The sequence below is a fragment of the Pelophylax lessonae genome (assembly GCF_965119305.1).
Source record: "Pelophylax lessonae genome assembly, chromosome: 2".
NCBI classification, from domain to species: Eukaryota; Metazoa; Chordata; class Amphibia; order Anura; family Ranidae; genus Pelophylax; species Pelophylax lessonae.
In genome coordinates, this window is record NC_138769.1 from 728,918,586 (window position 1) to 728,933,655 (window position 15,070).

Consider the following 15,070-nt stretch of genomic DNA (forward strand, 5'->3'; position numbering starts at 1 on the left):
AATGTAGAATGACTATTTCTTCTCCCTATTCTTAGTGAATTAGGCCCTTAGTGCTTGACGTGGCCTTGGCTAGTGCAAGGTCTGGAGGGAATTTTCTGGAAGAGGTAGCAAAGGGGGGGTTAATATAATACAGCTGGAGATCAGATGTGTATGGGGGAGGAAGGGTTAAAAAATGATCACAGCCCCCCCCCTACTGTGTCTAGGGCATTATCAGTCATGGCATGCACATTAAACTCAATAAAGAAAGTTCAGTTGCTGAATCTTTATACTGGCCTTTGACCTACTTAAATATGTTTATTAAACATAATAATAGAAATAATAAAACAGCAACTCAAACTGGTTTACTCACCATCAAAATGGTGCTACCCCCCCCACAATATGGGGGGGACGGGGTAGGGGGATTGGTCTTGGGGGAACGTATGGCACTTTTCCACTGCAAGTACCGGCTTGGCTCCACTCGGCCCTGCTTGCCTCGGTTTGGTTTTCCACTGCATGCTACCACATGGCACGGTGTTGGAACGGTTCGGTACGGTTTGCTTTTCCACTAATAGTAAGTGGGTGGGATAACAACGTGGGTGGGATAATAACTCTAACCAATCATTGGCTAGTAGTGGCAAACAGTTAAGGCTGCATGCAAAGGATTGTGGGATATGGTACCGGTACGGCCCTCTTGGAACCCCAACCGAGGTACTGTTTAAGCGAGCCATACCGTTCGGTTCCATGTAGTGGAAAAGCGCCAATGTACCATACTGTACCGAACCGTTCCAACACCGTACCATGCAGTGGAAAAGCGCAAAAGCGAGCTGAACCGTTTGGTTCCATGCAGTGGAAAAGCGCCAATAGAGAGAGAGTTGGCCTCTAATTTACCTTATCCTGAACCCTCTTCAAAAATCAGATGTCCTTACTGGTGATTGATACAAGGGAAATACTATCTTGGCATCACATAGTTTTATCTCCCTTTTTCTACTCCCCAAGATGGTTTGCTTTGGCAGCTGCCGCTTGGTTTTGCATTGAGTGGTGCCGGTAAGCTGCTGCTTGGTTTTGCATTGAGTGGTGCCGGTAAGCTGCTGCTTGGTTTTGCATTGAGTGGTGCCGGTAAGCTGCTGCTTGGTTTTGCATTGAGTGGTGCCGGTAAGCTAATTGTTAAACTTGAACTCTATCCTTCCCTTGAGTCTTGCACAGGCTCCTCTGCTGTACTGATTTTTTTAAAATATCTCAGCTAGCACCTTCTTCATTTTCTGGCCAGTGAACACCAGCGTCATCTAGCTGTTTCCTCCCCAGCCCTACTGTCCCTGTCCCACCCCTTCTATTCACTGGTTTTTAGTTTTTTTTTTTTCAATTATAAAGATTCAGCATCATATGTCCATAATAAACCAACTTTAAATAAATAAATTAATATTGGGCACGGAGGTGCTCGGCTGTCCTCTGGAGAATCTCCTTCTCATTGGCGTACAGAGGAATCTTGTGGTCCAGGAGTTGCCACCGCAGTGTTATCTCGTCATCGGATTCCTTCAGGTTCTGAAACGAAAAAATACTTGAATATAAAGACTGAACCAGTGGAAGTGTAATGTCTTTGATCCTGAATACTGATAAAACATCTATAGAGATGATAATGAATGTAGCACCACCCCCAAAGCCACTAAATGGTTGGGTCCCTCTGTTCCCATTGCTGATGACCCAGTAATTAGTATCTCACTATGCTAAAAGAACAATTCTTCCTAAATGGAAACTATCCTATAACGTGTGGCTGGCTGCAGTGCTGTATTTTGGCGTAGGCCAGCAAGGCCCAGGCCTAGGGCGGCACTTTGTAGGGGGGGGGTCAGCAAAAAAGCCACCCCACTCCACCTGAGACTCTTTTGGCCACTGGTTGCTAGAGCCGCCTCTCCCACCTCCTTTTCTTACCTCTCTCACACCCCCTCTCTCTCACACCCCCCCTCTCTCAAGCCCTCCTCTCTTACCTCCCTCTCTTTCTCTCTCCCCCCTCTCTCTCACTCCATCCCTCACCCACCCCCCTCTCTCTCTCTCACCCCCCTCTCTTTCCCTCCCTCACCCACCCCACTTTCTCTCTCTCCCACCCTCTCTTACCCCCCCCCCCCCCTCTCGTGAGATCTCAGGGGTTCATGCTGGGACTTGGAGTCCTTCAATTTTGGACGGAGTCACATCCCTTAAAAAGGAAGGAGTCGGGCAAATTTACATAGGAGTCAGAAGGGGGGGCGCCCAATTTTAGTCTTGCCTAGGGCAGCACAAAACCAAAATACACCATTGGCTGGCTGTAAGATCCACACTTCCTGTGTACCAGTTGATATAGATAACTAGAGTCTGCCTGGCCAAATATTACAAAATCTGGTCCATTTGAATGGATTTTGCTTGAACAACCCCTTGCCTCCCCTCCATCTTCCTACCCTCTTTTCTCTAACCTCCCCCCCCCGTGTTGCCAACTGTCAGTATTTTTACTGGCAGCCAGTAAAAAACTGGCACTTTTTCTCCTGCCAGTAAATGCCAGTGACAGGAAAAGGCTGCTGGCAGGGGGGCAGGAATGGCAGATTTGATGTACCCCTTGGCTATTTATTTTTACCCAGATTAATTTGAAATGATGGTCCAGTGTAAATTACCACCCTCATTTTAGGGGTAAGTTAATCCTCACCTTTTTTACAGTATTATTATACCTTGTCCCTCTATTTGGGCCCTAGTTTGGGGTTGCTAACCAGCTTATATATATTGTACCTTGATATGCAGATGAACTTAGGATTGGTTACAAAGTTACATAGTTGGTAAGGCTGAAAAAAGACACCAGTCCATCCAGTTCAACCTGTGTTGCGTGAGTGCTCTTGTGTTTATGTCAATAGAACATTGTATATCTTTGTAGGTTGTAATCATTAAGGTGCCCATCTAAAAAGTTTTTAAAACTATCAATGCTCCCTGCTGATACCACTGCTTGTGGAAGAAAATTCCACATCTTTACTGCTCTGACAGTAAAGAATTTCTTTACACAGTTTAAGGTTAAACCATTTCTCTTCCAATTTCAGTGAATGGCCGTGTGTCTTTTTAAATTCCCTTTCACTGAAATTTTTTTTTCCCTATTCTAGGGTCACCAGTATGGTATTCGTTCATTGATATCATATCCCCTCTCAAGTGTCTCCTCTCCAAAGAGAATACATTCAATGCGTGTAGTCTTTCCTCATAGCTCAGATCCCCCAGTCCCTTTATTAGATTTATTGCCCTTCTCTAGACTCTCTCCAGTTCCAGCACATCCTTCCTGAGGACCGGTGCCCAAAACTGGACGACATACTCAATATGCGACTGGACCAGAGTCTTGGAGAGTGGGAGATTTATCATTTTATCTCTGGAGTGAATCCCCTTTTTAATACATGCCAGTATTCTGTTGGCTTTGCTTGCAGCAGCTTAGCATTGCATGCCATTGCTGATCGTCTACTAGGACCCCTAGGTCCTTTTCCATCCTATATTCCCCCAGAGGTTCTCCCCCTAGTGAGTAACTTGCACTCATATTTTTAGCACCCAAATGCATTACTTTTAGTGATCGACCGATATCTATATAATTTTTTTATTGCCGATACCGATATTTTGGTCATCGCAAATCGGTATCAGTATTTTCTTTTTTTTACAGGTACTGTTGTGGAGGGATCTGGGGTTCTAAAAGACCCCAAACCCCTCCTCTGCACTTCAAAGCATTCAAAACTCCAAGTTTGGCTCTTTTGAATGCTGTAATTTTTTTGAATTTGGCGCAGAGTACCCGGAAGTGAAGTCATGACATCACTTCCGGGTTTTTACATGGAGACCCGATCAGAGCCGAATGGGGCTTTGATCGGGTCTTCTCTTCAGTGGCCATGCAGGCTGGTTGCCTGGGTCTCCCGGTGGGACGGGGGGGGGGATGTCCCCTCCCGCTCCTTGTAATGACAGCCAAGCGTTTCTCAGCCGCATCGGTTGTCATTAGAAGACAGCCGACCGTCGGCTATGGACGCCGATACCGAGGTGATGCCTCTAGCTGCAGGCATCACTCCGGTACAAGCACTTTCCCAAAATATCAGCAATATCGGTAACCTCAGGGGCCGATTCCGATATATCGGGGAAAGTGCATATCGGACCCCGATATATCGGCTTTGCCGATAATTGGTCGATCCCTAATTACTTTGCATTTTTTCAACAATAAACCTCATGTGCCATGTAGTTGTGCACCCCATTATTTTATTTAGATCTTCTTGTAAGGTTTTTCACATCCTGCGCAGACGGTATTGCCCTGCTTTACTTTGTGTCATCCTCAAACACTGAGATTGAGCTGGTTATCCCATTCTCTTTATTGTTCATAAATTAATTAAACAGAATTTGTTCCAGGACAGATCCTTGGTGGACCCCACTTACCACACCGGATCATTCCGAGTACTCGCTATTTTTCACCAGCCTTTTGCCCCGCCCCTGTAGCCTGTTTTAAATCCAGGTACTTACTCTTTGGTCCATGCCGACAGACCTTAGTTGGTGACATACTCATCACCCCGTGACGTATCCGGTTACTACCCTACTACCTTTATTCCATGACCAAAATTATTCCTACACATGTAAGCTTGTATTTTGTAACTCCTTCAGTTTGACCTTGCGTGCATTTTGCTTTGCCATGTTGCATATAGTAAAGGATAATTGTGGTGATTTACACAAGCTAACAGATGCGGTGGCGCAATGTGTGTACTGCGTATCACATATTGGTGGTGGTGTTATGTGTTCCCATAGCCACAATCTGCTCTGGTCACACTGGGGTTGTCTATTGGTTTCTTACTAGCCAGAGGAATGAGAACCAGCATCAATAGAGATATCCTCCAGCTTTGAGCAGCACTACAAGCCCAACAATATTAAGGCAAAACGTTCATTCACCTGCATCAGCTTGTCCAAATCCTCACTTTTTTCCAGGTGGACGTTGACAGCAAGAGTCTCTATCCAGGCATTGTCTGTGTTTCGAGGGTCATCCAGGTACCCGTGGAAGACCTATAGGAGAAAACAGATGTATTGTTGTGCCTTACTGCTATTAGCCTGATCAGTGTACCAACATGTAAGCAGCAAACTACCAACCTCTGCCCCAGAGCCCAGTAATGCCAGAAACTGGCCAAGGTATGTGGGCTTTAGCAGGGCCTGCAACTTAATGGGTATCTGCTGTCCGGGATCCAGCGTGCCCTGAAAAAATATCACCAAAATTCAGAAGAAGAACATTACTCAGAATTCTCTGTGGTGGAATGGTTAACATTTACAGCTAAAGGGAACGGCAGCATAGGACATACATTAAAGCAGGCCAAGCATCTACACCTTCCAAAGAGACTGTGGACAATTGTGCCCTTCTTAACTTGTGGCAACAATTGGGGGAAGGCCCCTTTCTGTTCCAGCATGACAGTGCCCCTTTGCACAAATTGAGCTCCATAAATACATACTCCACTAGTGTGTGGTGGAGGAACTCAAGTGTCCTGCACACAGCCCTGTCCTCAATAATTTTGAACCCCACTGGGTTGAACAATGAACCAGGTCTTCTCGTCCAACATATGTGCCTGCCCTCACAAATGCTTATCGGGGGGGACAGCCCATACACATGTAGGGGGCCCATGCATTACAAGGGGCCCAGCCACCCAAGCCCCAACCAACAAGACCAAGTTGTTGCTGCTCTAGTAACTAGCAATTGCTAAAGCAGGGTGGCTGAAGAGTAAGCCGATGCAGCTGAAGGGATGTCTCTTTGCTTAAAATATGAGGCTGTCTCTTTGCTGGATTAAAATGTCTCTTTGCTGGATATATAAGGCCGTCTCTTTACTGGATTGGGATGTCTCTTTGCTGAATAAATAAGGCAGTCTCTTTACTGAATTGGGATGTCTCTTTGCTGAATATACGAGGCCGCATCTTTGTTGGATTGAGATGTCTCTTTGCTGAATATATGAGGCCGTCTCTTTGCTGGATTGGGATGTCTCTTTGCTGAATATACGAGGCCGCCTCTTTGTTGGATTGGGATGTCTCTTTGCTGAATATATGAGGCTGTCTCTTTGCTGGATTGGATTAATTTTCATGTATTAATTTTCATGTATTAAGTTGTAGGAGTGTTAAAATAGAAGTGGGTGCACTGAAGGGCAGATTCGGTGGGGCGGCCAGAGGGCGGGCCCTGCGTAATGTTGGTGGTCAGGCCCGGAGGGGCCTAGGCCTAAAGCTGTGTAAGGGGCCCCAAAATTTCTGATGGCTATCCTGAATATTTCGCACAAATTCCCACAGATTCCAAAATCCTGTGAAAAGCCTGCCTAGAGCAATGAAGGCCATTATACTGTAGCTGTAAAGACAGAGGGGGGCAACTCTATATTAACACTCACAGTTTTTATTGTGATGGTCACGTGTCCACAAGTCTTTGGCTATACAGTGCATCTAGCTACTGTGACTATATTTAAAAATGAAAAATGAAAAAACAATTCCTAGACGGTTTATATTCTCCTCATCCTTGTCCTCTGACAGCCTCCATAATAATCTACACCACCTCCTGCTTTCATTGGTCAGAGTGTTTTTGGTGCTTTGAATTGCCACCTGGTAATCCAGTACAATGGCAGTCTTACACCTATACACAGCACGTGAGTTGACCAGCTATTACCTTATGATATTGTTAAGCCTTCGGATATATGACCTATGCAGTGAACAGGTGTCACATGATCAGAGAAGGTCACCTAAATAGGTAATTGAGATTAGTATATTTGCAGTGACATGAGCTTGTGATTTATTGAATAGGAGTGTTTTACAATTCCATCTGCTTCAACGGCAGAGTACAATTTAAGTTGTCAGTTTGCTTTTCCCAATCCCAATAAACAATATGCAGTCCAAAACAAATGCCCTCCAACGCTAATGATCCTGGAGGCTGAACCTTACCCATAATTACCCAGAATAACTTGTCCCCAAACACAGACCCAAGACAAAACAGCCCCTTTGGCATAGATTATTCCCTCTGACTCTACTGTGATCAATAATTAGTAGTATACTGTTTTTTTCTCACCCCCGGTAAAGACCAAAGCTCGTTCTCTCTCCTCCTCACTATCAGAACTTCCAGCATATTTTTGGATGCTTTGCGGCTGGTTCCGCCTGCTGAGCTGCTGTTCCACCTAGGAATGAAGTCACAAGACGAATCAGTCAGTAAGTGCAGTCCCATTACAATGTGTTTGCCAAAAACAACAAAGTTAAATACCCTAAAAAGGTCCAAGTTACCCCAGGGTCCCCTAACATGACCTCTCTTCTGGGTATTATATCAGTCTGGATAGAGATATGAACATAGAGACATGCGGCATACTGTCCTTTGTGCTGTCCTACTCTGTGCTTCATGCTTCTCAGTTTTCTCTGCTGTCCTGCTGTGTCCTTTAAAGCGGAGTTCCGGGCACAAAAACAGTTTTTCAATAAACATACCCCCGGGACAGTCAGGGCTAGTACATTCCACAATGGATAGCCTCTGATCTGTCCCGGTTCTCACTTTCCTGCAAGAAGAAATACTTACTTATAAAATTTCTTCTACAGCGTTGCCATCTCTGTTGTGGGCAGCTGAAGCCGGCGCGATCCTCTTCTGCTTCCTCTTCTCCCAGACCGGCCCCTCTCGTCACTTCCGGTGCGGCGCCGCATTCCTCCACAGCTTCTGGGCATGCCCAGAAGCTGTTTAGCAGGGAATGCGGCGTCACCCCAGAAGTGACGAGCGAGGCCGGTGCCGTCACATTGATTCCTGGGAGCGATGACGTTCAGCTCCCAGGAATCATCGCAAAGAGGAAGTGACGGCGGAGCCGCGGCACAGAGGGAGGAAGTGGAGAATAGGTGAGTATTTTCTATCTACAATTACAAGGTGAGTAAAAAAAAAAAATATATACCTAACTATCCAATTCTTTTTCAGGGGAAGAAGAGCCAGCGGATGGGCACAAAATCGATTAGGTCGATTTTGTGCCCGGAACTCCGCTTTAAGCCATCTGTTCCATCTTCTGCTCTGTCCTAATCTGTTCTCTGTGCTGAACTCCTCCATCCTCTGTGCATTTCATTTTGTCGTTTCAGCTCTTCCCCTCTGTTCTGTCCTGCTCTGTCCTCTGTGCTGTCCTATTCTATCCTCTCTACTGTCTGGCTCTGTCCTCCGTTCTGTCCTATTCTATCCTCTCTACCAGGGCTGCTGATAGAAATCGCGGGGGCCCCGTACTGACTACCTGGCAGGGCCCCCCCAAGAAAATATTAAAGATATATTTAGCTAAAATTACAACAAAATCACTATTAGCAGACAGAAATATAACATAACTCGTATAATTCCTGCTAAATGTAAAAAAAAAAACTATGTTAAATAAAAAAGATAAGATGAGAAAAATATACAGGCTGGGCAGTTGGAGCTCAGTGATCAGAGAGAAAGAGGGAGAGAAACAAAGTTACAATTTACAAATAAACTCCTGAGCAGAGATAACATTAGAGTGTGTGCTGGGAGAGGGGCCCACACAAGGGAGGGGGATTAGTGAGGGACAACTGTCTCTTTCTCAACAGATAAAAGCTGATAGCAGGGAGAGGGACAGATCAGATTCAGGTGCTGGAGGAAGAATTCTGTATTTGTTGTCCATCACTAATCCCCCTCTCTGTGTGGGCCCCCCTGTGTGCTCGGGCCCCCTACAAGAGGGTTGGTGGTCCCCCCCTATCAGCGGCCCTGCTCTCTACTGTGCAGCTCTGTGCTCTGTACTGTCTAATTTGCCTTCTGCACTCTCCTACTTTGCCATCTGTGTGCTCCTGCTCAGTCCTCTGTGCTGTTGTGCTCAGTCGTCTGTTCTTCCCTACTCGATCGTCTCCGCTTTTCTATTCAGTCCTCTGTACTGTCCTGCTCAGTTCTCAGTTCTGAGATGCACATCTTGTCATCAACTGTACAGAAAAAGGTATATAAATAACGATGATTGCCACTCACCTTGTCAGTACAGGGTGCAAAGAATGGTTTGGTCCAAACCAACGTAGACTCCCAACTCCTCTCAGTCCAGTTCGTCCCATGGGGTTTCTGTATTAAGTGAGAAGACTGTCTTTGTGAACATAGAGTATACTTGGTCCCATTGTTCATCATTTGAGTAATGGGGACAGAGAGAAATCCTTGTTCATTTACCCCATAGAATACTCTACATATGAGTGTCAGGATAAAGAAAGTGGCAGTACAGTTTCTCCCACGCACCCACACAGCATTTCCATTGGAAATTTGCTGACTCTCCGGACCTCTTCCACCCTAATTTCCCTGACCTTTATTTGGTGAGATAGCGGGCCTATCTACATCTCTGGTTCTCATTCTTACTGCAATACCCCTCCTACCCACACTTAGCCTATACCCCTTACCTACACCTATCTTCCTTCTCATTTTCTTTTTCATTCTTTTGACCCACTTAACTTCTATCTTCCCCCCTCCCCCATTGTTTTTCCTCTCAACCCCTTTCTCCTTATCTAGTATTAATTTAAATTACTCTAACTGCCTAGCTCAAATATGCAACCTCACTCATTGCTTCTGAAATGTATATGCCTAAATGTGAAGGGCCTAAACCATGGGTGTCCAACCTTTTGGCTTCTCTGGGCCACATTGAGTGTAGAGAAATTTCCTTGGGCCGCATATAAAATATATACTATTAGTTAAAAGTATATAATATATATATATATGTATATATATATAATAAAATGCAGCCTCGCCCTTCCCGTTCTGCCACCCCCCCCCCCCCCCCAGCATTAGTTTTACACAACTAGTGGATGATCCCCTCCGAGGCTGCCTCTGTGGCCATGCCCACAACTCGACTTTCTTCCTCCCCAGCAAAAAAAAGAATAATTGTCAGGGGGCAGTGGGCCGCATTGCCTGCGGTTCCGGGCCGCAGGTTGGACATGCCTGGCCTAAACATTCCAGAAAAGATATCACAGGTGTTAACTGCATTTGCCAAATACAAAGCGAACTTCATCTTCCTACAGGAAATGCACTTTAAATCAGACAGTGTCCCTAAGCTAATGACCTAAACATTCCCAACCACTCATCATGCAATCAACCCACATTCAAAAACAAAAGGGGTTACGATCCTTATGTAGCACTTTCCCCGTAGGGCCTGCTGTAGGATGACTTGTTGGGCTTCCTCTGATTACCAGCACACAGTCACTTGGGGTACAGTTCACACATCCATCTTTACTCCTGATGGCTCATCACACAATAAACAGTTTAGAGGTATTGGTTTTTAGTGTTTATTTTGGAACTAAGATGGGAGAAGGGAATAGTGGGATAATCCAACTGTAACTATTCACAATGGATTAGGACAACTCTCACTTGGCCTCACCAGGTTGCTTGTGGAAGCAGCTGTACTGCTTAATCCATACTGCCACATGTATGGAAAGGGTAAGTCTCCTTGCTCTTTTCTCTCCAGTAATAGACTTGGTGAATCTACATAATCTTTGGGACACTCACTAGCATCCCCTTTACTGACACCCATCCATTGACTCTCCTAGCTGCAGGGATGACCCCCCTCAGGTCAGGCCCCTTAACACAAATCTGTACTCATTGTACTACAGAATCCGATCCTCCGGTGTCTCCCTTTTCAGTCAGCTTCACCAGACCTCTGGGTTCAGTTCCTCACTAGCACTCTCCAGGCCCTTAGGTCGACTACCTGAGGCCACATGAGACCTCTACAGATGAGGAGGTAGCCGCCCCCTCCCTCCGGGACTCTGCTATCCAGCTGAAAGACCCCGAGCACATGTGCTCCTGGCTTTTATACAGTAACCCAGCATGCACTGAGACACTTTTCCTCTGCCAAATCACCAGGGCTATATCAAATGCCTGTGCACTAATTTGTCAGGTTTTCTCCCACTGTCCAACATGCCTCCCTATTGGACCAGTGTAAAAAACTCTGCAGACAGAAAGAGTTGCACCTGAGAACAACGAGCAGACCTCACTAATAGATCCTGCTCTCGGGTAGACAGAGAACAACATAGATTTACCTGTAGTCTTTCTGGTAAGCAGACAGTATTCCAAACTATACTTTCTCTCTAGCACCTACCTAGGAGGGTGCTACACTTATATCCAAAAACTCTCAGTTTCAGCTAATAGATTCACTCCTTGATCTGGAAGGTCGTTACATTTTCTTGAAAGGCACGTTCGCCTCTAAACCTGTTACACTAGCTAATATCTATTGCCCTAATGAACACCAGGTTTCCTTTTTTCGTAAGATTAGCGACTTACTACAATCATTCCAGGCAGGTATCTTAATCCTGGGAGGAGATTTTAATGTCCCCTTAAACATCCATCCCCTTAATGGACTCCCCAGGTACAGCAATACTACCATATGGAGCCCCAGCGCAAAATAATTCACAATTACCGTATATACTCGAGCCAAGTTTTTCAGAATGTTTTTTTTATGCCGAAAAAGCCCCTCGGCCTATACTCGAGTCACTGGCTGACTTACTTTTTAAAAATGGCGCCTCCCGGCGCCAACATGTCACCACGCATGCGCCGCATGCCCGGAAATAGCCAAACGTGTACAGGCTTTCCCGAGCATCAGCGGCGCATGCTCGGTGACGTGTTGGCACCAGGCGGCGCCATTTTTAAATCTAAGGCGCCTCACCGACAGGTAAGTGAGACTCCTCCGCAGCCCCTGCATTTCCTCATGCAGTGCTGCGGGCATGGTACAGGACATTCTCCTGTACCATGCCCGCAGCACTGCATCTCCTGTGCCATGCCTGTGCCTACTGTGCCATGCCTGTACCTACTGTGGAATGCCTATACCATGACCTGTGCCATGCCTATACCATCTCCTGTACCATGACCTGTGTTATGCCTATACCATGACCTGTGCCATGCCCGTGCCATGCCTGTACCATGACCTGTGCCATGCCTGTACCATGACCTGTGCCATGCCTATACCATCACCTGTGCCATGCCTAAACCATCATCTGTGCCATGCCGGTGCCATGACCTGAGCCATGCCTGTACCATCACCTGTGCCATGCCTGTACCATCACCTGTGCCATGCCTATACCATCTCCTGTACCATGACCTGTGCCATGCCTGTACCATGACCTGTGCCATCTCCTGTACCATGCCTGAACCATCTCCTCTACCATGCCCGCAGCCCCTGTTTTGTGTCTTGTGGTGGTCCAGTTGGGCCCAGTAGCTGCTGCATTTCCCACCCTAGGCTTATACTCGAGTCAAGAAGTTTTCCCACTTTTTTGTGGTAAAATTAGGTGCCTCGGCTTATATTCTGGTCGGCTTATACTCCAGTATATACGGTACCTAACCTGACGTTACATGATACATGGCAGACCCTTTCCCTAACGAAAAAAATACATTTACATTTTTCTCCATCCCACACAATAGATACTTGAGATTAGACTATTTCTTTCTCTCTCAAAGAGATCTCCCGTATCTGTCCAAAGCTACCATAGAGCCTCTGACCCTTTCAGATCATCACCCAATCTCATTCATCCTGTCCTTTCCAGACTCCGCACCAATGTCAAAAATTTGGAGACTCAACGCAGCGCTTTTGAGAGAGAGACCCAGAAACTGTACAATGTCTCACGACTAACCTTCGTCTATTTTTCAGGAAAATTCCACACCAGAGATGAGTCCCATCAGTGTATGGGAAACTCATAAATGTGTAACCTGGGGGGGGGGGGGCTCCTGGCAATCTTTTCTCAAAATAAAAAGGAAAAGCAAAAACTAGTAAAATCCCTACTAAACCAAATTCCGAAGAACCGAAGAGTAGGGGTGATCGAACGGTTCGGGTCGACTATCGGTTCAACCCGAACATTGACTGTTCGAAATTCGGCTGAATTCCGAACTTTTTGCTGAAAAAGTTCGAAATTCGGCAACCAGAACCGACCAAAATGCAATGGGACAGGAACTGGGCTTTAAAAGCCAGTGATTGGACCAGAACCATCAGTAAAAGCCAATTGAGGGGGCAGGAGGATGCTAGGAATGTGATTGGAGTGACTAGGGGGTCCATAGGCCAATCAGTAGTGAATACGCCCCCCAGTATATAAGATAGCCCCGCCAAATCTCTAGCATTGTAATACAGGGATGTGGAAGAGACTGGAAGCAGTTCTGTTACTCCTGCTTCAAAAGTGTCATTTAGCAATTATTAGTGTGAGGAAAGGGATATCTAGTGTAGTTAGGGTACTATTTTCCACTATAGTTAGATTAAATAATCTAGTTTCTGTAGGGAAAGTGTTAAGTGTCAGGGTGACTGTAGTGTAGTGTAGGGTTAACTGACTCTGACTGCTATGGCAGGGTGACCAAACTCTTCCATTTCAGGGTGACCGCCATAGAAAAAAGATCATTTGTATTAGAATTGCAGTAGAGCAGGATAGTAGCTTCGCTACTTTTCACACCTGGGCGTTTTTGTTGCAGGCATTTTTTTGGGCATTTTCTGGGCGCCTTTGGAGGCAGGCATAACATCTGAACTTCTGTGTAGGGGTATATACACACACACACACACACACACACACACACACACACATGTATGTATATATACACATACACACATATAGGTGTGAAAGTAGCAGAACCCTATGCCTGCGCTAATGAAATGATTTGCAGGCATAGGGCTTCGCTCCTATCACACCTATATGTGTGTATGTGTATAAATACATATATGTGTGTGTGTATATATACCCCTTTACAGAAGTTCAGATGTTATGCCTGCCTCCAAAGACGCCCAAAAAATGCCCAAAAAAACGCCTGTAACAACACACCTGGGCGTTTTTGTTGCAGGCGTTTTTTTTGGGCATTTTTTGGGCGTCTTTGGAGGCAGGCATAACATCTGAACTTCTGTATAGGGGTATATATACACACACACACATATATGTATTTATACACATACACACATATAGGTGTGATAGGAGCGAAGACCTATGCCTGCAAATAATTTCATTAGCGTAGGCATAGGGTTCTGCTACTTTCACACCTATATATGTGTATATATACATACATGTGTGTGTGTATATATACCCCTACACAGAAGTTCAGATGTCATGCCTGCCTCCAAAGACGTGCACAAAAAAGCCCAATAAACGCCTGCAACAAAAACGGTCGGGTGTGAAAATAGCGGAGCCACTATCCTGCTCTACTGCAATTCTAATACAAACAATCTTTTTTTTTTCTGGTTCTGGACATGCTACAGAGCTGAAACTTCACATGTACACTTTTTAGACCCCCCAGACACTAAATCCAAAGACATCTCATTTTTTTTTCAATAATTTTTTCAATAATTATCTCTCTATCAAAAATGAAAATTTTAAGGACTTTTTTTGTGTGATTAATAATCCCTGGGGCGTGACCCAGAACCCTAGGCACTTTTTAGGGGCATTTATTGGGTTTTAGGGCTTTAAAATTGTGTTTTTTGATTACAGAAGTTCGGGTCCCATTGATTTCAATGGGGTTCTGAAATCCGGGCCGAACTTTCAGGAAGTTCGGGTGTTCTGGTCGAACCAAACTTTTCAAAAGTTCGATCATCCCTACCGAAGAGAGCTTACGCAGACTTGATCCCTCTTATTAGAGCAGCTGGGTAAACAGACTAGAAGACGTTATATCTTGAACCAGAAGGGGTTCTACAAACACGGTAATAAAAGTGGATGCCTCCTAGCTAGAGCTGTTCAAGTGACAAAATCCTCCCTCTACATCCATCACTTTCATGGTCGCGGTAATAAACTGCTCTCCAGAAACGATGAGATTGCCCAACAGTTTGAGAGATGCTGTAACGAATTATGTAATGTAAGAAAATGTCATGATGAGCATTCCCCTTCGAAGGATAGTCATTTAAATCAGATTTGGGAATCTCCATCTACGCATTGTTCAAAACCTATCTCCACCCAAACAGCGAGAGATTTAGAACGCCCTTTAACCCTAGAAGAGCTGGATGTGGTGATTAAACAAAGGAAAGCAGGGAAAAGTCCAGGGCCTGGTGGCTTTACACTATAATAATATAAATTCTTCCATGCCATACTATCGTCAAAATTGCTAGCCACTCTAAACTCCATACCTGACTCGCCATCCCTACCCAACAGCCTCCTGGAGGCTCACATAACCAAAATCCCTAAAGAAGGGAAA

At 45.4% G+C, this 15,070-nt stretch overlaps 1 protein-coding gene across 1 annotated transcript in view; it reads right to left on the minus strand.

The window, feature by feature from the left end:
• Positions 1-1,392: 1,392 nt before the first annotated feature.
• The window catches only part of LOC309545657 (transient receptor potential cation channel subfamily M member 2-like), a gene marked incomplete at both ends in the record, with an annotated part of 173,037 nt that continues 159,359 nt past the window's right edge, over positions 1,393-15,070 (minus strand). The window contains 5 exons of the mRNA XM_082244928.1: positions 1,393-1,518; positions 4,882-4,992; positions 5,077-5,178; positions 7,013-7,118; positions 8,924-9,010. Coding sequence (XP_082101054.1) covers positions 1,393-1,518; positions 4,882-4,992; positions 5,077-5,178; positions 7,013-7,118; positions 8,924-9,010 — 532 coding nt within the window. The remainder of the gene's footprint in view (positions 1,519-4,881; positions 4,993-5,076; positions 5,179-7,012; positions 7,119-8,923; positions 9,011-15,070) is intronic.